Source organism: Peromyscus californicus, unplaced genomic scaffold (genome assembly GCF_007827085.1).
Source record: "Peromyscus californicus insignis strain IS unplaced genomic scaffold, ASM782708v3 Scaffold_18__1_contigs__length_77618521, whole genome shotgun sequence".
NCBI classification, from domain to species: domain Eukaryota; kingdom Metazoa; phylum Chordata; class Mammalia; order Rodentia; family Cricetidae; genus Peromyscus; species Peromyscus californicus.
Genome location: NW_026294480.1, coordinates 9,767,489 through 9,791,211, shown reverse-complemented (window position 1 = coordinate 9,791,211; position 23,723 = coordinate 9,767,489). Strand labels below are relative to the sequence as shown.

The window sequence follows — 23,723 nt, the reverse complement described above, 5'->3', positions numbered from 1 at the left end:
TCATAGCACCACACAGCACACATACAAGCAAGAAGGAGGATATTTCCAATCATAGGCTCTGCGAGATCTTTCCCTTGGATGCTTTCTTCTATTCTTATCCAATAACCCTAGTTTAAGTCATAGGGAATTCATCATCTGCTCTATTGTTCCTCATTGTTTCTACAGGTTTATCCCAGTAGTAAACCTAGACACTTGGCAATGCCAAGTGTCTTGAAGGCACTGCTTGACAAAACTCACAGTGCTTGGATGACATGGACTGATCCTTCACTGCCCTTGGTGGAATTTGCTGCACAACTCTTGCCTATGTCTTTGACATGTTTAATGTTTGAATTCTTTGATGTTAAGGGCCCCTCACTGAAGGATCAAACTGGGAGAATGTAATAATTCTTACAGAAGCTGATGTTGAGAATAAAACTTATGGTGATTCCCTGGAGAATTAGCTATGCAAGAATCTTCTACAGAACTTATTACTTATGTGTTACTAGTAAGCATAAGACATAGGATCGGGAATAAATCATTAAAGAAGAAAAACTTAGGAAAATTTTAGAAGCTGACAAACTATAACTGAATTATTAGATTGTCATGCTTTTCCCCAGAAACACAGAACTAACATGGACAAAGAAAAGATTTTTTATTATAAAATTAATGACAAGCTTTGGTGCCCTCCTGAAGGCAAAGTAAGCAGTTCTAGGAATCCTGATGTTCCTTTACTCTGTGTAGGATTGTAATAAAGATAGAGACCATATTAAAACAAGAGACACAAAGAGAAACATTTTGGCTCAGTCAACTGCCTGGCTTCCTGAGCAGACTTGTTAGATCAGGACTTCTCTGATTGAAGAAAGAATAAAGAGCAGAACACGGTCTTTCAGAAGTCAAGGGAAAGGAAGGTGGTCTTATGTCAGGTATAATAGAAAGAATTTAAACAAGGGACAGAGGAATTAGATTTCTGTAGAAAGATCAAATATTCATTATAGTAGATTAATAGAATAATAGGTAGTAGGAAATAGCTTCAGATCTATTAGTCAAACTTAAATAAAGACATCCTGTCTAGTTTTTCTGTAACCACAAGGCTTTACGACACCAATTTTAAGGAAAAAGATTTTGAGTTAAAAGAACTGATTTTATCATATTGTTAGATTTTAGTTCTCACGAAATTTGCTGTTGGCTCGTTTTGTTTTTTTTCACTTTGATAAGCTTATGTAATCACGGAAGCCTTTAGAAAAGGCATGGACCATGAAATCACTTTGCAATCAATGATCGAAGTCTGTGAGGAAATGAGTTTGTGTATAGGTAAAGCCCGTGAGAGGTACAGGTTGTCAGGGTAGGTCAAGTCACACCGAGATGTGCTTCCTCTCTGTCCATCTCTCCTAAAATGAAACTAAGAAGTACCCCGTGTCTGATTTCTCCTTAGCTGCTCTTACATCCACCCACTTCAGACCCCGCCCTCGTCTGGAGCTGGACTCTGGCAGATACTCAATAAACATTTTCTGAATGAACAAATAAAAGGGTGTCCCTATCATATGAGCTTTAGTGGCAATAAAGGGCAGTCTACTTGGAGTGTAAACTTTTTAATAAAATGGTGAAACGACCCTGCCACAGGTATGGATAATGAAGATTAGTAAACCACTCTTTTCTTATTTATTTTTTGCTTTTTTATTTTTGCAGTCCTCAAAAAATAGTAGTGCTCTAAAAGTAAGATGCTGTATTTTAAGCTTACTATTATTTATATGCATCATATAAATCACATGTCATGATTATACTGATGAGTTACTGTTATGGATCCTTGGTTGTAGAATTTAAATAATGATTTTTAAAAGATTTGTTTTAATTATGTATATGTATATATGCATCTGCAAAAGAATGCAGTTCCTGTGGAGCCCAGAAGGGGCGTCAGATATTCTAAAACTTGAGTTCCTGGGGGTTGTACACTGTCCCACATGAGTGACAGAACCAAATTTAGGTCCTTTATGAGAGCAGTATGTGTTCTTAACCTCTGAGACAGCTCTCCAGTCTCTATAAATTTTAAGGAGTCAGTTACTGTGACTATCTGTATTTAAATACAGAGCAGCAACTAAAATTGCTGACATGTAGTTATACTTCCCAATTTCAATAGTTTTGCTTATCAATAGGTAATACACTGTAAAAATGGCAAGCCACCATTTTCTAGTTGCATTTCATGACCAAGATAGCAATTTACTATAATAAAGATTACACCCTTTTTCCAAAATCACCATACTTTCAACTCTGAAATATGCTATGTGACTTTATAAAATGTTTTTCATTATTATATTTTATTCTCAATACTTAATTCAAAGTTCCATGCAAAAATATATTTGCTTCAAATTTTAAGTTGATTTGGAAAGATCAAGAGACAGGTGTTGCTTTTAGAAGCGATTTCTGTAGCACATTGCTCTAACAATGTACAAACAGAAGAGGCACAATAATGAATTTTCATTTAGCATTGATTGCTATAATTGGAAACTAAGAGAATAACAATTTTCTGAATTCATAGTGGATGTGTGAATGTAGGATACTGCTTGTTACAGGAACCATCAGAAGCAAGAGCAAAAGATGGCAGCAGCGAGTCACCCAAGACTCAGCATCGCACAGGAGCACTTCGTCTTATTTTTCAAAATTATCTAATTGTGAATTTAATAATATCTCCAGTTATTCTGGAAGAATAGAAATCCTAAGTGTTTCAATGAAATGCAGCAAAGAGTAAATTAAATCAATGCAGTCCAGGGCATTTCTGTTTCTTAAGTATCCCACACCCACCACAGGAAGTTCTGCAGGGACGGCTCATGGATGTTGCCACGGTGCACAATAAACCAATGGGAATTTGGCAATTACTCATTAAAAAAAAAAAAAATGAAAACAGAGCAAACATCCCGGAAAAAAGGGCTTCGGAAAATCATTTTCTCACGTTGAGTCTGATGGGACATAAACATGTGCATATATATGTTCTAAGGACAGAATCTGTGTACCTACCACATACAATAATGGATTTTGCCTTGAGTGTTTTTGTTCTACAACTGTGAGAACCTGAGTTCAGATCTCAGCACCTGCACAAAAAGCCTGTTGAGCCCACGCTCACGCCTGTAACCACAGTAGCAGTAGCGTGGGGACCTGGAGACTGGAGGATGTCTGGGGCCTGCTGTCCTCCAGATGAACAAGTCCCCCATTCAACTGGCGCTGATGTAAATAACACCTGAAAATGACCACAGGTCTTCCCTCACAGGAATCAGGCGGCTATGTTAGCGTCACAGCAGCTCCAATGTAGTGCCCACACTGGGGAACTGCTTCTGCAAGTGAGCCTTAGCCTACCCGAGGTGAGCGGAACGACTGCACATTTCACTGTTGAGAACAGCCATTGCTCCATCTTCTGTTCGTTCCTTTACCTGCTTAGTCTGTTTAACCTTACTTTTGTCTCAGCCTTTAACTCCAGAGAGTAATAGAGGAGATCTCAGATTTAATATAAGTCATCTGACTTTGTTGGATAATCCCTTGCAAGCTGAAGAGAGACGTCCCTGAGATGGCTGAAGCTGGGACAGACCCTTCCTCTTAGTACAAGTTCCTGCTTTCTGTCACGGGGCATCTGCATCTCAGAAACAGGCCCTAGGAAGGGGTGGGGCGGAGAGGGCAGCTTCAGAGTGTGGGAGCTTCAGGGTCAAGGGGGATGAGTAGTGGGAGAATTATGAGAAGTATTTGTCCTGAATGTGACTGTTAGGCCTTGCCACTCACGAATGTTGCAGCTGACAGGGACATAGGGGGAGGGCCTGACGGCCCGCCTTGGCACGCGGCACGGGTTTTGTTTTCCAACAAGACTTCCCATAGTGTGACTGTGCTTGCTAGTTTTCGCACTCTGTGGACTAATGGCTAGCTAACTGAGAGACATATGGAAAACTCAGTTGGAAATGGAGAAAGCTGTACAGGCTTCACTGGGGTCTGGGGAAGAGGAACTGAGTTTCCGTTTTAGGACGGGACAGTGGGAAGAGGAAAAAGTGGTGGAGGTGCAGAAGACGACAACTAAAGCTCTAGATCCGACAGGGGTCTTCCTCTCAGGAAGTTCACCTATATACCAGATTTGAAACCAGACTGAGTGTGCGTTAAGGAGAGAGTATCTGTGAAAAACATAATCAGAACACTGGAGGTGCTGGAGACGGGGCAGACTCCGTGAAGAGAACCTCACAGACGTCATACGTTCTTTGCTTTGGAACCCCAGAATCTGCAAGAGCATCCATCCCCATCCACTAGCTCGCACGGCTGCCTCAGTGCTCTCCTTAACTCACAAGCTAGTCTAGAACCCCTCCACGGCTGCCCTTTTACAGACGGGCATCTGCCCCCCACGCCAGACTCAGCTCTCCACACCTGCTCCAGCCCGGGTGCTGTGCGCTCCCGAGGATGCTCGGCCCTCTCCCAACCCGCTCCGCCTCCTCCCCTCTCTGCCGCTGCCGTGGCTGCCGCCGCGAAAACCAGAAGTGGAATTCGCGTGGCGAAGCGCCGCGCTCCCTCTCGGCGGCACTGGGCATGCTCCGCACCCGGGGCAGCTGTCGGCGGCGGGGCGGACGCTCGCACACTAGCCAGGCGCCGGAGTCGGCCGCCGCGGCTGAGCCGGAGGCTGAGCTGCGGCGCGCGGCGGGAGGAGCCTCGCTCGCGGCGGCGGCGGCGGCGGCGGCGGCGGCGGCGGCACAGGTGGCGCGGGCCGCGCGCAGGGCGCAGCTCGGGAGCGCTCGGCGCCGGGCGCCAGGGCGGCCCAGGCTCGCGCCCGCGGCGACAAGCGGCCGAGCGGAGCGGCGGGCGCGGCGGCGGCGGCGGCGGCGGCTCGGGAGCCCGGCCCGAGCCCGGGGAGCCCCGCGGAACCCCGAGCAGCCCGCGGCGCCCGTGGAGTCGGGCAGGGGGCGCTACGCTCGCCGCGCTCGGAGGGGCGGCCGGGCCGGGCGCTGCGCACTCGCGTCGGGAGCCGCCTCTCGCCCGCCGCGCTCGCCCCTGCTCCCCGCCAGCATCACTTGTCCCGCGGCCGCGCTCCGACAACAAAAGCGGAGGATGCTGCAGCTGGGCAAGGTCAGGACCTTGCTCTGAAGCCGGGCGGCGGCGCGCACGCCTTTCCCCCGACTGAGGAGCTGTCTTTGGCGGCGGGTGCATGTTCGCCAGGAAGCAGTCGGGCGCCGCGCCGTTCGGTGAGTTGCCTGCGCGGAGCTGCTGGAGCCGGGCGCATCCTCCGGGCGTCGTCCTCTTGCTCACCGCCGGTGGGGGTTGGTCCTCCGCTGCTGGCCGGGCCAGGGGTGGTGGCGGCGGCGGTGGGGTGCTGTCTGCCCCCAGGGAGGACAGCGATCGCGCTGGGTCCCCTCTCGGAAGACGGCTCTGCCCGGAACGGGATCCGGGGCCAGTGTCTTTCTTGGAGCGGTTACCAAGTGGCTTCTCCGCGTGCTCCCCTCCCTGCCGCCCCTCTCCCCCGGAGGACGCGTATATAGGGCAACACCGACTGCTCCCCGCCACCCTCCAGAGCAACCCGGTTGCATTCATGACGTCCCTAATATACGGGAGAAGAGGGGTGGGGGTGGGGAAGACTTCCTTCCAGTCTTTTGCCCTTATGTTCAATGTCATTACGATGTTTGGCTAGAACAAAATGGAAAGACTTGGTCATATGCGTCCATGGCCGTTTCTTTAATCTCCCGCTGCTCGCCAGACCCAGACCCCTTTGGTCTATATTTAGCGTTTCCGAGGACGCATTTTCAGAGAGATTCACAGGCTTCCGGGGCTTCTCTGCCCTGACAATAGATAGCGAGGCTCTGGAAAGCGCTGCCTGACAGCCAGGTTTGGCAAGGGTGCTTGTGCTTGGGAGATACGCGTAGCGATATTTGGGTGATTCGTAATTAATGGCTGAAAGCAAAGCTGCGTTTCGCTCTCCTCCCACCCGACCTTCCTCTTCTTCTGGTGTGTAATGTGTTTTCATCGATTGCTACTCAGCAGGTTTGAGCCACTCTGTTCAGAATAAAGTCGCTAGGAAGGAGGTTCAACCTCCTTGGTCTGGAGGGTGGGGGTCGGAAAACAGACTTGGGGACTTAGGGGGTGTGCATCTCTGTATTTTCCACAAAGAGCCACTTATTTCCCGAATGCCCCAAAGTTGCGTATCACTGTAAACACCGGGGTAATGAAGGGTGTGGAAGAAGAGGATAATAGGGGAGGCTGTGCTTGCAAGGGGGTTTGGATTTCTCTCATTTGAACTGATCTGATGTGCTTTAGCTCTGCAAGGCTTTATAAATATGCATGCCTAATGTTCTCAAGCAAATATGTTGGCTTAGAAAAGAGATATGTAATGAGCAAAAAATCAGGCCTGATAAGCATGACGGACAGTTCACTTTTAGGAACTGTGTGACGGATATGGAAGATGTTGGGGATTTTCTGCGTTGACTTCCATGAAAATGGGGAGGTGTTGCCACTGCCCATGAGTTACCTCATTGTGCGCCCTTCCACTGATGGTAGTTTAGTTGATGTCTGCTAGTGGGCATGCATCTACATAATTAGAAGGCTTCCCAGTCACACTGCTAAAAATCCCATGGAAGACTGTTTGATATGACTCCTTTTGGATCGCCAAAATAGATCTTGTGCATGATTTGGGGGATCCGATCTATGGGAAGTCTGAGCAATAGGTGCAAGAATTCTAGTGTGTGGAATAGCTGTTTTCAACTACCGGATGCCCCTTCCTTTACTGTTTCCCAGAGCCCAACAGAATCCATTGTTAATGTGGAACAGTATCCTCACTGGTCTGTGGGTCACAAGGTCTCAGGGCTTGAATGAAGATGGATACATTTGGAATTAGTTGTTGAAATTTAGAAGGACTGTAATTATACTAATAACAGGTGAGCGTAGTGGGCGCTCTATCGCCAGAGGCTACACTGTTCAATCAAGTTAAGGGAACACTGTGGCTCTTTTTACCAAGATTTTCCCACCTTTATTCACATTCTGGGAACTTTACAGGAGCACTTTGAGCACACTGTTGCAGCCCTTGCATTATATTAGTGTTAGAATCTCTCTCAGAAGCATGCCTTAGATGAAGGAGGAATGCTTTTCTCCCTCGGTTCCTTTCCTCTCTTCAAGTCTAATGCTTCAGTTTTAACCATGATTCTTAGAGACTAGTTGATACACTGCATGGCCCTGTGCACCTTCAGAGAGCAGCTGCTGGGCATGAGAAAAAAACTCCATGGAGTGTGCACGAGGCTTTTATGCCATATTGTGGGTTGGAAATGATAGCACCTGACTGAATGGCAGTTACAGCAACTGCGTGAGGTTGTTGCTGTAATGAAATTGTCCTAGTCTTGTTGAAAGGGGTTGTTTAATTTTGTGTGTGTGTGTGCAGTTGTAAAACCCAGTCATTATAGACGTCACTAATGTTTGCATTGTTTGTAATAAAAGTCACGCACTTTAAAATTACAGCATTACCAGCTACTTCGCATCTTTCACAATACAATGGAAGTCATCAGTTCTTCCTCCCACTTCAGTAGTTCATCACAGAGAGGGAAAAAAATGAAATTCAAATAATATTAGTTGGAAGAGGCAATTTGTAGTTTTGTTAAATATTTTCTAAGAGTAATATCACTTTCATGATGGGATGTAAAATTGAGAAATGAACTTACAGTATCCTCCAAGTATCTCTTCCTGCATGTCACTCCCCAAAAAGCTACTCCTTGATGTTGGGCACATGTGTGGAATTGTTAAAGAGTTTTGCACAGCTCTCTTATATTTCGTCAGGTTCTTCTTAAAAAGGGAAAACCATCACTTTTAAATTGAAAATGATTTATAGTAATTTCTTTATAAAACCACATATTCTTTGTGTGGCTCAGTATATCTAGTTGTAACAAGTCAACTGAAACCAAAATAGAAAATGTTACACCTCAGACTTCCCCAGAATGCACCCCTTGCTCCCCCCATTATGGATAGAATATGGACACACCCTTCTTGGTGGTTTCTTTTGCCTAATGTTGCTGTCACTTTTAATGGAAAGTGAGGCTTGTATTGTTCTTGCTGACGTAATTTTCACTCTAAAGAGATTCCACATAGTTGGACAAATTTAAGCTCAGATTCAAACTGTGAATAAAATCCAAGCATACACCACACAGTTATTTTTTTTTTTTAAAGGCAGTGGTTTGGTTGAAGGTATCACACAATGGATTTCTGCTGACTGGTTTCTGAGTGAGTGAACTTTAAATCCAAATTCTCCCACTGACTGCCAAGAGGGTTGTCGTTGTCCATGTGAAGTCCTTCCATGGCTTCATGAGGTGTGTGGTGTTGTGTGTGAAAAGTTAATTTCAGGAAAGCAGTTCATGATTCTTGTTGCTAGCTTCAAGTTTATCTGATTACATGCCAAAGTAGCAGCTTTTTATATGACTATAAAATATTAAACATGTCATACATAAACAGTTTTCATCACATTGTCTGCCAATCCAGCCTACTGATTAATAAACTGCCTGGTTAGGTTTAATGAATCCAATTATGTTCACAAACAGTACCTGCAACACAGGAAACTCATAGAAATATTTTATCATTCTGGGTTTTAGTCCATTAAATTATGACTCATAACAAAAATATGGGATGATGATAACTCCAGTTCTTCATCTTTCAATCACATGGCAGTTGAGGTGATTTTCAAGGTCTTTATCTTAGCTAATTGATTTGTAGGAAATGGCTCATCAACATTAGGATATTGAAATTGTATTCTGTATCAATTATTTTTTGACAGGTTACAAATAATGATCAAATAAATGAGACAGTGATTCCTAGAAACTTCTGTCTTACACATGCACCCACCTATTTCCCTGGTCAAGTTGTCTGCTGAATGCTAAGCTTATTTTATGTTTATATATATTACATATTACAATACATCCCACTATTTCAAAATCATACATCAGTGACACACAGGTTGTAGGGCATGGTTCATTTTTCTGTATAATTATGATCTGCAATAAAGTTATTAGAAAAGTGAATTTAAATAATGTAATGCTGTCTTGCATTTCTCCTAAAGGAGAGAACACTAGCTTTGAGTGAATATCAATTCTTGTCTCTTAGCTGCTTGCCCCTGACCATTTAATGTGGTCATCAGACTCAGCTTATTCATCTGTAAAATGGATACAGTAAGGTAGAATATCTCAGTATGTTGGTTTGAGTATAAAATATGTCAATAAATGGCTTGTAAATTTATACTTATTAATTAAGATGGATGTTTTTAAATAGATTATTGACATTAAATGATTCCCATCCTCTCTATTTAAGATTAGGCATTGTTGTAATATTATTTTATATAGATACACTATTTTAATATTATATTTTGTAGATTGGCATGTAAAATGACAAATTTTCTCTCTTGGAATATATAATTCCTTTATGTATTGAAATATATAATCATTAAGGTAAAATAAATTAAGTTATATCTCCCAGCATTATTTCTTTAAATGATTGTCATAGCCTAGTAATCACAAATTTAAAATCTTTGATATTCCTTATTATTGTTATGTCAGCCTCCTGATTAAGATCAGATTTTCTACACAGATTAATGTTGTACAGCGAATATTATAGACGTTTAATCAGCATCACTCTGTGAGGTCAGATATTCAGCAGCTGCTCAATGTAAAGGCAGAGAGCTCCACCCTCCGTAGAAAACCACTAAGGGAGTAGTAGGAAAGAAACAGCAGAAACTGTCTGGAAAGGAGACTGCATCCTCCTTAACTGATGTCCTCAGAAAGAGAACAGAGGGGCTACACAGGTGCTGGCTTGAACATCAATGGTCATTTTCACGTATTCCCTCGTCCTAGGGATCTTGAGTGAAGACAGTCATGTGGGCTTTGGTTCCTCCAGGTTTGAGGATGCGACACTCCTTTTACATTACCAAAGTCCCTACAACTGTGACCTTCTGTGACATACCTTTTATGGTCACTACACTTGGATATGTAGTAGAATTTGTAGAGTGTGACCCCTGTGACGGCAGACGAATTTATCTTCAGTCAAGGAAACATTTTGACAATCAACGTGGTTATTTATATTCAAATTTATGTTTTGTTGTGACAACTGCCAATTATGTTTTCAGAATAAAATACATGTTACAGTAAGAGGCATTGCTGGCTTTGTTTTTTGTTTGTTTTTGAGTAAACAGGTGAGCCCATTATATTTGGTTAAATCAGTATAGGTATATGTGTGTCAAAAATTTCTGCAAGTTTTGAGTGACATGAGCATACTTCTTTCTGAAGGGATAGTAACATTAAATCTAGAAAGATTGCTAGTCATGCCATTGGGGTTAGTAAGTATAGTTATCCTCCATAGGTAAGGGCTGGAATTTTCTCATTAGTTTTGTTTTATTTGTTTAATAATTGTGGTTACCACAACTGACCTTAGAAATTATATTTAAAAGATGTATGTTGGTTAAAATACATTTTTGTAGCTGTTACATATAGTTAGTTATGTTGGTTCAGGAAACTCCTCAGGTCTACTGCAATACCTCCTGTCATGTAACAACATTATTACAGAATAGTATGGTTTATTTTAAAATTGTGAAATACGTAGAAATATAGATTACTGTTTTTAAGGATCCAATTAAATAACCCTGCCCCGATGTTCTGGGCAAGCTGGGAAGGGAAAAGATGAAGGAATCCCCTCCAGGACTAAGCATAGCTTTGTGTGATTGCCGAGTGACATCCTAGGTCCTTGGTCTGTCTTCTTTCTTCCTCCTCTTGGAGACTTAGCTGCATCTGAGCTGGTAGAGCCCAGCCTTGGTCTCTACAGACAGGGTATCTCCAGAGGAAGAAGGAAGAAGCAAGGCAACCTGTTCGTGTAATCTTCAGAGGCAGAGAGAGTGGCAGGTTGGCCGAAGTGTTTCATTAATTACGTTTCCTTCACCTGGAAGGAAGCATCCGCGGTAAGCAAGACGTGTTCCCTGTTGGCATGGTCTGTAAAGAGTTCTGCTTCGAAGAGTTGGGGACATAGAGGCATTCACAGCATTTCACTTAGTAGTTGAGTTCTTTAACTATTTCGGGCTGTTTTGTCCCTATGTGAGCATTTGTCAAGGGGGTGCCTGCTGCCCTGGCTGATTTACAGTGAGGATGATCCGTGAGACTCAACTGAGTGATGAACGGTGGACTCCAAAGTAACTTGCCCTGAGGGTTTCTTTCTTACTCTCCATGTTAGTTTTTAACTAAAATTAATTGGATGGCCTTGTAAGTGACAAACATTGACCGCGAAAAGGACCATGTCACAGGCTACCTTCCTAAATCACATATAAATACTGGTTCAAGATAGCTATTATCCAGGGCGTATGTCACCTCAGTGGAGTTAGAGTCTGATTGGTGTTTAATGTCTCAGGACTAATAGGCACAATCATGGTCAGAGTTAAGAAAGAAAAAAAAAAACACACATGAAAAATAAATATGTTTTATGCGACTCAGAGTGTGACTGTTCAACCTAAAAATGTCCACTTCTTATATTAAATTTTATTCTTTAACAAACATTTTAATTGGTCCTTCAAATATTATAGTAACACGGTAATCATTATCTTCAACACAGAATAATTTAACTTTTAGAAAGAACAGTTCTTTAACAGTAAACGAAGTTGTCCAAATGAAAAAGAGCTGTAATTCAGCCTTCTGAGTTTAAAAAAGTCTCCATCGACACAGAGCATCGTCGTTGAGTCTCAGGGAGACTGGCTAAGAATTGTGCAGATGTTGTCCAGGTGTCTCCCAAAGAAGTTGTATCATTTATATTTTACCACAGCATAAATAAGATTGCTTTTCCATACTGATGACAATTATGGGTATGGTAATTATAAAAACAATTGCCTATTAGATTGCAAAAATATTGTTTTCCTGTGATTTAGTTTGCTTCTTTTAAAAAATATTAAGGTTAAACATTTATTTCATCAGCCTATGTACTTTTCTTTTGGGAATCCCGTATTTTTACCCTCTACCTGTTTCTCCTTTTATCCATTTGCTTTTTAGTGATTTAAATTGTTTATCAGTAGTAATTCTCTTTCCCTTTTCTGTGTCTTAACAGCTGTAGACCTCATGCCATTAACTCTTATTTAGGGAGCATGGTTCTAAACCTTGTCCTGTGACTTTTATGAAAGAAAACATCATTATCACTCAATGATTTTGTGTCTTGGTGACACAAAATAAAGCAATGAATGGAGTGGCTACCGAAAGGAGGGCTTAAAAATTGGGCCCTGCCGGGCGGTGGTGGCACACGCCTTTAATCCCAGCACTCGGGAGGCAGAGCCAGGTGGATCTCTGTGAGTTCGAGGCCAGCCTGGGCTACCAAGTGAGTTCCAGGAGAGGCGCAAAGCTACACGGAGAAACCCTGTCTCGAAAAAACCAAAAAAAAAATTGGGCCCTAAAGGGGTGGGTTGCTACCATCATTGTAAGTCGAGAGGATATACTAATTCCTGCATTTTCCTGTAGTATTGAGGGAACATTAATGTACTTAAAATGCTTAGCCAAGGACCCAGTAAAGAGACATCAGGGGTGTTAGCTATTCTTCCTGTGAAATAATAAAATGTTAAGTCATTTTTCTATAATTCCTACTTTTGATCCCCCCCAACCCACATGATGCATAATTAGGTACCTGCACCAGTGCGGGGCCTCTGCTTGAGAAGGCCAGCTGTTCATGGCCACTGTGGCTCTTGGGTAGAGATGGTCCTTACCTATATTGCAGACACTTTCCTCAATATTGTTTCATAGAATCTTGGTTGTCAGACTCAAATTCACTGGGGAAGTAGAGTTTGGCACCAATCTAAGGAAAAAATACATTTTTTATTTACATTCATCCTTTCCCTTCAGAGATGTGTGCCTTTCCCTTGGCTATACATATTAGGCTTTTTACCAGAATTGGCCCATTTGGGAGTTTATGTTATCATTGATTCTCAAATTTTAGGTGGCGATTGGCACATAGTAAATATGCTAGTCATTGCAAGCTAGATGTACAGCTTTGCTTCTGTTGTCTAAACTGGTTCATGAGCCTTCATGAGGTTTTGTTAATCATTTTGTGTTAATTTTGGATACTGGCTACTGGGACCTTATGGGAAAAAACAATTGAGTAGTTCCACTAGTTCAGTGATCCAAATTGTAGTGGCACTGGGGACTTCTGTTCACCTTGCCTATATGCCGGTTTTGGCATTTGTTTATTGAGATGAAAGTCTCAGGGGTTTGTAGATGTGATAAGGCAATTAATGTGAAAACTATTAGAAACATTTAAGTTCAAATATTCTTTGAAACTTTTGATGTACTCCAAAAAGTATGGTAATTTGTATGAGTTGGAATAAAAGCATTTTCTTGCCTGTAAAACAGTGTTTGAGCTCCATTACAAAAACCGTTACAACATTCCTACTTCACTAATAACTATAATGGTTGCTGTATGGCATGACATTGGATATTGTACAAAGGAAGGAATCTCAATGGTAATATACTTGTTAGTTATTTATACCACTTCAAAAATTGAAAGTCATCCTAAGTCAGATCAAAAATTTCCCTGCGTTTTTCTTTTTGCACAAGAATTTAAGACTTTAAAAGGGGGTAGCATAAAACCCCATTGCTCCTCAGCAATGAAATCTGTCAAGCTATCTCTAGAATATTATTTTTCTCTCCCAGAGGGCTGCTGTGTCTGGCGCCAGTGAGGTTTTATCAGAACAGTTTTAGAAGTGTGAACTCTGTTTTGGCTTCCATTTTCTTCAGGATATTTCTTAAAAAATACTTTGAATAGAATTGCAGAGATTCTTATCACTCCAATTGTAGCCTGTCAATTGGAAGAAGTCAAGAGAAGTATTAAAACTTTAATTTGTTATACATTCTCCAAACATTTGAAGGAAATAAGGAAGGGAAGTTAAAATTCCCCACTGAGTATTACCACTTAGCAAGTGGCAAGATTTTAAGAATTGGAGAAGACACGTTTTTGTTGCTGTTTATTTCAGACACGGTGGTCTATTTCCCTTATAAATTTTAAAGTCCTATTTGCAGTTCAGGTACATGATAAATTATAGAACGACACCATTTTTCCTGTTTGAAAACTTAGAGCATGTACAAGGGACGATCTTACCTTGCACTTGTGGACACTAGATAGAAGTGGACTGTGAAAGGAAGGACGAGAAGATGGTTGGTGTAATTGACAGGAGATGCCCCTTGCTCAGCAGGTTTATGTATGGACACACCAGACCAGGCGTGTTGTGGCAAGTGCTGAGCTGGGTTCTTGGTTAAAAAGTGAAGACATTTTGAGAACTGTCACAGAATGAATAAGTAGCTTAAAGGACTTTTCACTAAACGGGTAAGAATTAAGTTTTGGGTAAGTTAGAAGCCCACAAAGAGGAGCAAGCAACATGTTCTGGGTGTGTTCCTCCAGAACGAGATAGGCTGTCTTCCCCTTCGAGGTGAGGGACATTTTTTTTTCTACTTGAAAGGTTATAACTCCCCTGTTCAAAATCAGTTTTTAAAAATGTACAAATGTATTTTCCAACAGGTCTCTGACATACTGTCCTTCCTCTGTGTGCAAGCTCCCTTCAAATACATTAATACCCACAAGGACTCTAGCTCCTTCAGTGTTAAGTGTACATACTCTCTGCTTCCCACAGTGTAGCAAGATGAATGTACCCGTCTTTCCTGTAGCCTGACAGACTGTCTTGTGCAGCATCGTGGTTTGTCCACAGAGGATGGGCAGCTGATGCCAAGTGGCAAGAGGGTGCAAAGCTGACAGAGCCCAGAAGCACTGGCTTTCTTCGAACAGGGTGTTGGAGGAAATAAAAACAGGTACTCCTTTGAGCTTTCCTAGCTTAGTTCTTACATGTGTATTCTCACATTCTAGCACTTGGAAATGATAAATAATTTTAAAGCAGCATATCAGATTTCTGTCCAGTCAATTTTGCTGTGCTCACAGATCTTCAGAATCTCCTCCGATGATATCTACTTGATTGCAAATAGCAGGAAGTTATCTCAGGCATTTCTTATTGAGGCTTTTGAGCTGGGGTGTGTCAGGGTTCAATGACTTCATGATATTCACAGCTCTGATCCAATGAAGATGTTAACACTAAGCTGTGGCCACAGTCTCAGTATCCTTCATGGTCACACAGTTCTATCTATTGCATATTACTCTTCCTTTTCTTTCTTAGTATTTAGAACAAACTGGAGTGTAGTCTACGAGTGTATTCTTATTTGCTGTAGCTTATTAATGCCCAACATGCTTACCCATAACTTATATTAATGAGGATGGTCACATACTATAGCAGTGATTTCAGTTTTACTGTTGAATAGCAGAATGTTGATACCTAGGTATTTATTGCTGATGTATCTTTGAGGGTGAATGCTGTAGGTCATTTAGAAAGAATAAGGCTGCTTCTATGTTCGTTACAAGACATCAAGAAGGACACTCAAAATGAGATGGTCATTCTGGGTTTTGCACATCATGATCAACAGTTTGTAGTGGAACTACCAGCTTGTGGAAACTCCCACAATCGTGTCAGGAAGTAAGCTGCACATGCACACTGGTTTTAAATATGGGCATACAATAGGGTTTCAGGTGTTGCACTGTGTGACTGTTGGGCATGCAGAGTACCAGGATGTGAGAAGACTTGGTGAAGATCTTAAGGAGGGCAGGGAACGGATAGTATTTTAGCAAAGTGTCAATGGGTGTTCTGTAACATTACAAATTGAGTAGACTACCGAGTGGCATAAATTATACCTAAATCAAGACCTGAGAACATACCGTATTTTGTGGACAGTCCTACCTGGCTTTGGGGGAACTTCATTAATCAGAATCCAGAAAGACTCTGTAAGCTTAGTCAGTCTTCAAAACAAGATGGCATAGAGTGGCAGCACAGATAGTAGGCTGCTTTTCACAGTTCTGGAGGTTGGGAAGTTCTGCACACGTGGTTTCTTGTAAGGGCTCTCTTCTTAGTTCTAGATGCTCCCTTCCAGCTGTTTCTTCCTTCACATGATCTTTTGATATCTGACCTATCCTGAGAGGTATTTCTATCCACCCCAATGACAGATTGAAGGAATGGCAAGCTTGTTGAATCCATGTGTTTATTGGGGTTATTTAATAGGAATATCTGTGTCTCTTAAGACACCTGCATCCTTGAAAAGTCCATCCCAACACAGATGAATGACTAATAGAAGATGTATTACCAGAATCTCCATACAGTTTTCAGGTAGTTACTCCACCGAAGAGTTTTATCTTGACAAGCAATTGTTTGTATTCTGTAAGCCATGGGAAGGGCTTTGTAAGTCTTCTGAGCTTCCCTCTGCCCATGTTTCAGTTTGGAAGAGTAGCTACACACTCATGTTCTAGATTTGTCTTTACCCTTCATTTTGTAAGATCGCTGTTTCCATAAGACCCAACCTCTGTGACTTCATGTGACCCTACTTACCTTCAGAAGACCTCAATCCAATCATTTCCAGAGCTAGGGCTTCATAAGATGCATTTTTTTTGGGGGGGGGGACAAGCAAGTGTTTCAGTAAAGACTACAGGACAAAGCCAGTGAGGTCTCCAAAACTAAGAAGGCCAACCTTAATAGCAGGTTTCATGACTTTAATACTGAATTATTTCCAGAGTGAATGAGAATGTTCAATAGATAATGTTGGCGATTCTTCGAGTAATTTTAAATTGTTCTTCAGATCTTCTTAAATATTTGGCTTTGATTTATATACTACAGATGGGGATGTGAATCATGCTATAGAGTACTACACACACATGTGTTATTAAGGTTGCAAAGTTACTTTTGCATGTATTGTTCCAAATTAAATGGATGCTTCTCATCTCGGTAAAACCTCTTGCTTCTCTTTAACTGAATTCTTAATGTTGTTCCAGGCCTCCTCTCTTAGATTTCTACTATAGATTCCTGATGTCAGGAAGACCTGCCTGTACCCTGCTTCCCTCCAGCACCACATTCCCACAGCTTCCCGAAGGCTTACATCTTGCTTTTGCAAAGATGGTCAAGTAAAGGACCAAATCTTTTGATTGTCACGTCTCCCTCCTCCATCACTGCCCTTAATTTATTCAGCTACCGCTCCTTTGACCATCTTTCTGCATTTTCCAGACTAACACAGACATTTCTCTAGTCAAAAGTGCCTCCCCATTATATTACCTTCCTAATATGCATGTGAACCAGAAGTCATCTCATCTACTTATTGGTTTGTAAGGTTGCTTGCATGTGTTCATCCTTGAGGGTTAATGCTTGCAGTATTTTAAAGGAATCTTAGGTGGACGTCACACGGCACTCTGTGAACACTAACACGTGCCTGACTTCTAGGCAAATGCCTTGTGAAGGATACATTTTTAATATATGATCATCCCTGGAGCCTATGTTAGGTGCACGTTGAAAGAAGAGGCGTTAGAGGGCAGATAACCTAACAGTAGATGCCTGTGAGAGATCAATATGGCCGTTAGTGAGCAAGAGTTGACTGAGTTTCTTTCCGTAAGTAGGTCTGACACAGTGCTTTTCCTAGTCAGTTAGCTGCCTTGTCGTTCTTGGCATCATCAGACACAGTAGGTTATTTCTCAAAGGCAGATTAGCTCGTCATAAATAGGATTCAAAGATCCAGAATGTTTTGCCCCAAAATAATATTAATCATACTTTTAGAATCTAACCAACTTCATATTTTTATGGGAAAATAAGTCTTACCTCCAAGAAAAGTTGTACATTATGAACCACATGGGAGATGCTGGTTTGTGTAGGAACCTGTAGACCATTGTTCTAAGAACATCATTTTAAGGATAAGTGTAGATGAATAATGGTAACATTAGAAGTGATTAGCACATTTAATTATCAAAACTAGCCTTGATTTCTTTTTTTTTTTTTGGTTTTTCAAGACAGGGTTTCTCTGTAGCTTTGCGCCTTTCCTGGGACTCGCTTTGGAGACCAGGCTGGCCTCGAACTCACAGAGATCCGCCTGGCTCTGCCTCCCGAGTGCTGGGATTAAAGGCGTGCGCCACCACCGCCCGGCTGATTTCTTAAAGTATGTACTCACTGTCAGATTTAAATTTTGGATACTATCTACGTAGTAGAATATTGAAACTGAAAAGTAAATTATTTTAAACTCTACCAGTGTTCAAATGTTGATTCGGGGATAAGACCTTGATTGTTTCATGTGAAACACATTTGTCTTTAATAAGGAATATATTTTAGTGTGTATAGATTATTAATTGTTTTGAAATACTGCAACATAATAAAAATGTTAGGTCCTAAATGTGTGACTTCAAGAGTAGCATTTTGGTAGTTTCATGTGTACTTTTATTTTATGTCATATTTGTGACTCAGAGTTAATATAATGTATTTGATTTTATAAACATTCATAGCTGTTGATTGGACTTTCTTGTCACAAAATTCTCTACCTAATTAAATTCAAAACAGAAAACATTCACAATTAAACTGTGTTATTGTCAAATGTCCCATTACAATGGGGGAATGTTCTTCTGACCTAGTAAGTGTATTTTAATGTCATTTCCTTGTGGGGTTGTATGTTTTGGCTGTCCACTCAAAGAGCAGCGTGGATAGGGGCATTTTCCTCTTGGAGCACTGTAGTGATTCTGTGTCTGTGCATCTTAGGTCTTTGGATACTTCACTCTTAATTCTTCCTTAAAACCTCTGACTCAGTTTAATTCCACAGAGGGCTCCAGGGTTCCTGACTTAGTGTGTGTCCTCAGTAGCTGTACTGAGAGGCTGGTCACCTCAGGGCTGGGTAGCAGGTGACATCCTGTCCTTTCCTTACAACCTTTGTGTGCACTGTTGACATTCTATGTGCTAGTTCAGATTTTGGCTTTGAGTCTCACAGAAAGTAAAAAAAACAAAAACAAAACAAAACAAAAAAAACACTCAGCTGGCTGTTTGCCAACTGTATCCCATGCCTTGAAAATGTTCCTGTTTAAGTCATACTGAGACTTTGAAAAATATACACTCTGGCCGGCATTACCACAGCATTCCTGAGAATATTAGGTAGAAACAAGAGGATCCCTGCTGTGTGTCTTTTTCCTCCTTTTTATTCTTTTCATTTTTCTTTTCTTGAAATAGGGTCTCACACTGTAGATCAGCTAGTTAGCATCCCATTATATAACCCAGGCTGGCCTTAGAATTTCCATAATTCTCTATCAACTTTCTGAGTGCTGAAATCACAGTGTGAGATGCCATGCTTTTACAGCCATCATTTGTCTACAAAAAACACAATTTCAGTCTAATCATTTTTCTTCTTAATTGAGGAACTAATTAATAATTTAAATACAAGGTTTAAGTTTTTTTTTCCTCACTGAAATTTTCCATTTGGTCATTTGGTGGCTTACCAAGTAAGACACTCCAATCCTCCTGTGTTTTCAAAACACTAAGGGAGATGTGCCAACTGCTAGGTCACAGGGGAGCTTGTGATTGGATTAGCAATGGTGTGGTTAGAAAGAATTATCTGAAGTCCCCAAACAGCTCAAGAAAGTCTAGGCTGTGTGTTTGGCTCTGGGGAGGGATGCAGAGTCACTCTGCCATAGGCAGCTGTTCTTATCTTCAACAGCACTTTGGTCCTTCCTGTAGTTTTATACCCAGCTGTAATGTAAGTTTGGTCTTTAGTCTCCAGAGAACTCAATTGGAATACCTTTGTAATATGCTAGTATTTTTCAAGACAATTTTATTTTCTGAGCTTCACTTATTTTCTTTATTTTTAAATTGCCCTTTCATGCGTTGCATCTTGACCACAGTTTCCCCTCACCTTCCCTTTCCCCCAGTTCCACTTCTGCTCCATCTCCCTTTAGAAAAGAGCAGGCCTCCTGTGGATATCAACTGAAAACTGCGTAACCAGTTAAAATAAGAGTAGGTACAAATCCTCATATCAAGGGTGGTCAAGGCAATGCAGTAGGAGGAAAGGGGTCCCAGGAGTAGGCAAAAGAGTCAGACACACTCCTGCTCCCACTGTTAGGAGTCACACAAGCTACATAACCATAACATATATGCAGAGAACCTAGATCAGACTCTGACTTTTATGGTGTAGTTATTTGCAAGTGATGAAAATGCTTAATGAATATTTGAAATAGAATTATAATTTATATAAGGTACTATTCACTTATAAAATAAATTTTTGAACCAGTGACAGTAAGCCTGGCAACTTGATTTTAGTCCCTGGAACCATGGTGGAGGAGAGGACCAGTGAAAGTGTGTGTGTGTGTGTGTGTGTGTGTGTGTGTGTGTGTGTGTGTGTGTGGCGTGCATGTACATGCACACACATACACACAAATAAATAAGTAAAGTAAATGATAAAGGGAATTTTGTCCAAGAGTTCATTGCACTTTGGATATTTTGATGATGTATATGGCCTTCTGTACCTGGTATTCTACATCCAAGGACTCAACTAAACCTGAACCAAAAAATAAAAATAAAAAAATGCTAGTATCTATTCTGAGCACACACAGAGCTGTTTTCATTGTTTCTGCTTCCTAAAAATTACTGTGTGACAGCTGATCACACAGTGTTTGCACTGTTTCCAATGCTGTGGTATTAAGAGCTGATATAAACCTAAAGACCATGCAAGGTCATATAGACACTGCATCGTTTTAACCGAAAGGGCTTGGATATCCAAGTACCACAGCAGGTGCTGGAACCAATACACTGTACTGAGGGTGAGTATTAAAATATAGTTGTGTGTTCAATAACATGAGCAAACAATGTATAAAATTGTCAATAACAATGATCCAGCTCTTATGCTCTTGATAAAATGTGCTGAGAGTAGCACTTGATCTTTGTGGGTTCCTGAAGGATGCTCATGGCATCAGTCTCAGCAGGAAGGATTCTGTGTGTTATAGGGACAGTGCTGGTAGAATTGTTAAGGCCCCCCAAACAAAGGAAGTCTATGACATGGTCAGAGTTGACAGGATCCCACAGAGATGTGATAGTTAAATGTAGTGTGGAGTCTTCTGTGGGCTCCTCAAAAAGTAAGAGGACATTAGAGAAATGTGAAATAAATTTAAATTAAGTATAGACTTTAGTTAATAGCAATGTTTAAGTATTGGCTTATTAATTGTAACAAATATACCATAACAAATAGGATAAATTAAGTATTAAAAGGTAACTTCAATATTAGAATTTTAAAAAATTCCTATTCAGTTTTCAAAGATTTCAGTAAGGAGGGGCATCTTGATTCATATGAATAGTTTTGGACTTTGTCCTAATATTTTATGCTTGTTTTTAAAACTCAGCTTGTGTTTATTAAATGGCAAATCAGTGAACTATTATCATCAGTTATGCCATAGATTTATTCCTCTGGTAACAGGAAAGAGAATAGTAAATCTGTTTTGAAGCAATATATATTTTCTTTATTATCTTGATGATTGCTTGTAACCATGGGGAAAAGATAACTTACAAGTTGCCGAATTTTTCAATGTGGTGTAATTTTAGAGCAGGACTTTCAGAGAAGTAAAGGGCTTTTACATTATTTTTTTGAAGTCAGTTTAACCAATTATTAGGAGTATTTTCTTCCTTCCACATACAAAAAAACAAAGCAACAAAAAGGAAAGAAAAGAAATAGTCTATGTTTTGTGAATAAGTTTTCTAATACTTGAAAATGAAATCTTAATGCCTCCAACAAGCCTGTTGCACAACCTGTTCAGTCCCCAGGTTCTTCCTACCCAGGTTTACAGTGGTTCCATTTAGCAAGTGAGGATGTAAGAAGCCTACTAACATTTAAATAAAACAAGACATTAAGCAATGCATTTCAATTTTATTATGTTAAGATTTTTTACGGTAACCGTGTCCAAAATAGTGCGTTAGATATATACATTGAAACAAAATTGATTTTTCCCCCTTAAATACAAATTTAACTTGGCCTAGCCACATAGAGTCCTTTGGTTGCAAAATCACAATTCTCTCCTTTAATTGCACTGATGCCAGTATTGTTGATGCTGCTAACACTGGTGGTGAACCTGTCTTAGCATTTTTTTTTAGACCCCCAAAATTGTGAAGGGAGGTTTCCTTGTTTAGCAGTTTTTCAGCATCACTTACTTAAATGTTGCTTTCTTGTGAAAACTCATCTAGTCCTACCTAACCTGAGCCCTATGGAACTCAAACTGAAATTTACTCCTTATTGTAGAGTATTTCATCCATACTGCTTTTTACAGTAATTATGTGCTCATCGATGGAGACATCAAGAGGAGACTGTGCCATAGTTCCCTGGGTTCCTAGTATAGTAATGGATAATAATGTCTTCAATCACATATTTTGTGACTTAACATGGAGGATGTGTATCGGTGTGAGTAAACCTAGTTATGCTGCCTAAGAAAACAATCCCTGACTTCAGCAGACAGGAAGAGAAAGCTTGGTACATTTCAGCATAGATTATCAAGGGCTTGAAATGGAGTTGTATATAATACTAATTACCTGGACATTTAGGCAATAGGATTCTCTACCTATGTAGGTTTCCTTGTCCAGTGGGGGAAATGAATGAAATCTTAAATGACATCATACATTGCACAGCCATATTTCATCAGGCAAAGTGGTCCACGGAACCATGCGTTCTTACCATGTGCCAAGAGACAGAGAGAACAAGGGTAGTAGCGAGTGACGCCAAGCACACCGTTTAGAGACAGAAGAATCTTAGCGAGTTGGATAGTTTAGAGTCTTGAATTCAGGAGTCACTCCTTTGGAGCATGTAGTTCTATCCACAAAACCACACCTGGTTTCAGAACTCTTGTACTTATAGCAGAGCTTTGGATTTTGTGCAGAAGTAAGAAAAAAATGTCAATGCTTCATTTGTCAATAGCACAGAATGGGATGTGAATCATGATTGAGAATCAATATTATGATAATGTGCTCAAATAAAGTAGCAGCACATTCCAAAGCAATCTTGTTAGCTCTCAAGAATTACTATTTCCAGATACCAAGAAAATTCAGACCCATTTTTTTATATAGTAAAGGCATTTGTGTGTATGTGTATGCCTGTGCATATAATAAACATGTATATGTGTGTGTTTGGGTGATAGATAGGTTGACTTATAGATTGGTTTTTATTTTATTTATTTACTTATACATGTGTATATTCCTGAGTGAGTTTTATGTGTATCACATGCATTTGGGAGCCAGAGGAGACCAGAATCCAGGTCTTAGATCCTCTGGAACTGGAATTCCAAGACCTTGAGTTACAAGAGGTTGTAAGCTACGATGTTGGTGCTGGGAACCAAACTATGTTCTCTACAAGGGTAGCTGATGAGCCATCTTCCAGCTCCAGTAGATTTGATATTTTTGTCTTAGTTTGGTAGAAGCAATGGATGATAACCAGGAATACTTGCTAATTTTCAGTCTCCACCCTCTCCCACTTCTTCCTTGCGGGGCCCTCTGCCCACATCTTACTGGCCTGTCACCTGAACCTCAAGAGTGGTAGTTCAGAGTCATGTTTCCCTGCTCCACTTGGCATCTCCCTCACCCTCCCTCTTCATGCTGGCATGGTCTCCATGGCAACCCCAGGCTGCTCCACAGGCAGCTGGCCGTGCAGGATGGCTGAAGCTGGCTGGCACAAGTGATCAAAGAGTGAGGAGGCCTTGAAGAGCCCTAGGAAAGGCTTCTGGTGTAATTGCAGAGACAGAAATGAAAAATGTTATTAATTTGAGATATTCAGGCTAGTGGTGAAAGTCCCAGGAGGACCCATCTTCCATCTGCACCTTGCAAATACTAGTATTCCCAAGTCCCCATGCTTTTTCCATGGGTGGGTTTACTCTGTAGGTAGAGGAAAAAAATATGGGAC

At 41.1% G+C, this 23,723-nt stretch overlaps 1 protein-coding gene across 6 annotated transcripts in view; it reads left to right on the top strand.

The window, feature by feature from the left end:
• Positions 1 to 4,965: 4,965 nt before the first annotated feature.
• The window catches only part of Ctnnd2 (catenin delta 2), an 863,700-nt gene continuing 844,942 nt past the window's right edge, over positions 4,966 to 23,723 (top strand). For 2 of the 6 annotated variants that reach the window (XM_052743025.1, XM_052743021.1), the window contains exon 1: positions 4,966 to 5,177. Coding sequence is in view for 3 of the 6 variants with exons in the window: in XM_052743021.1 (XP_052598981.1) it covers positions 5,141 to 5,177 (37 nt within the window). In the remaining 3 variants the exon portion in view is untranslated. Of the gene's footprint in view, positions 5,178 to 5,861; positions 5,935 to 23,723 lie in introns of those variants that run through there. The other 4 variants (XM_052743024.1, XM_052743023.1, XM_052743020.1 and 1 more) reach the window with 3 other exon arrangements.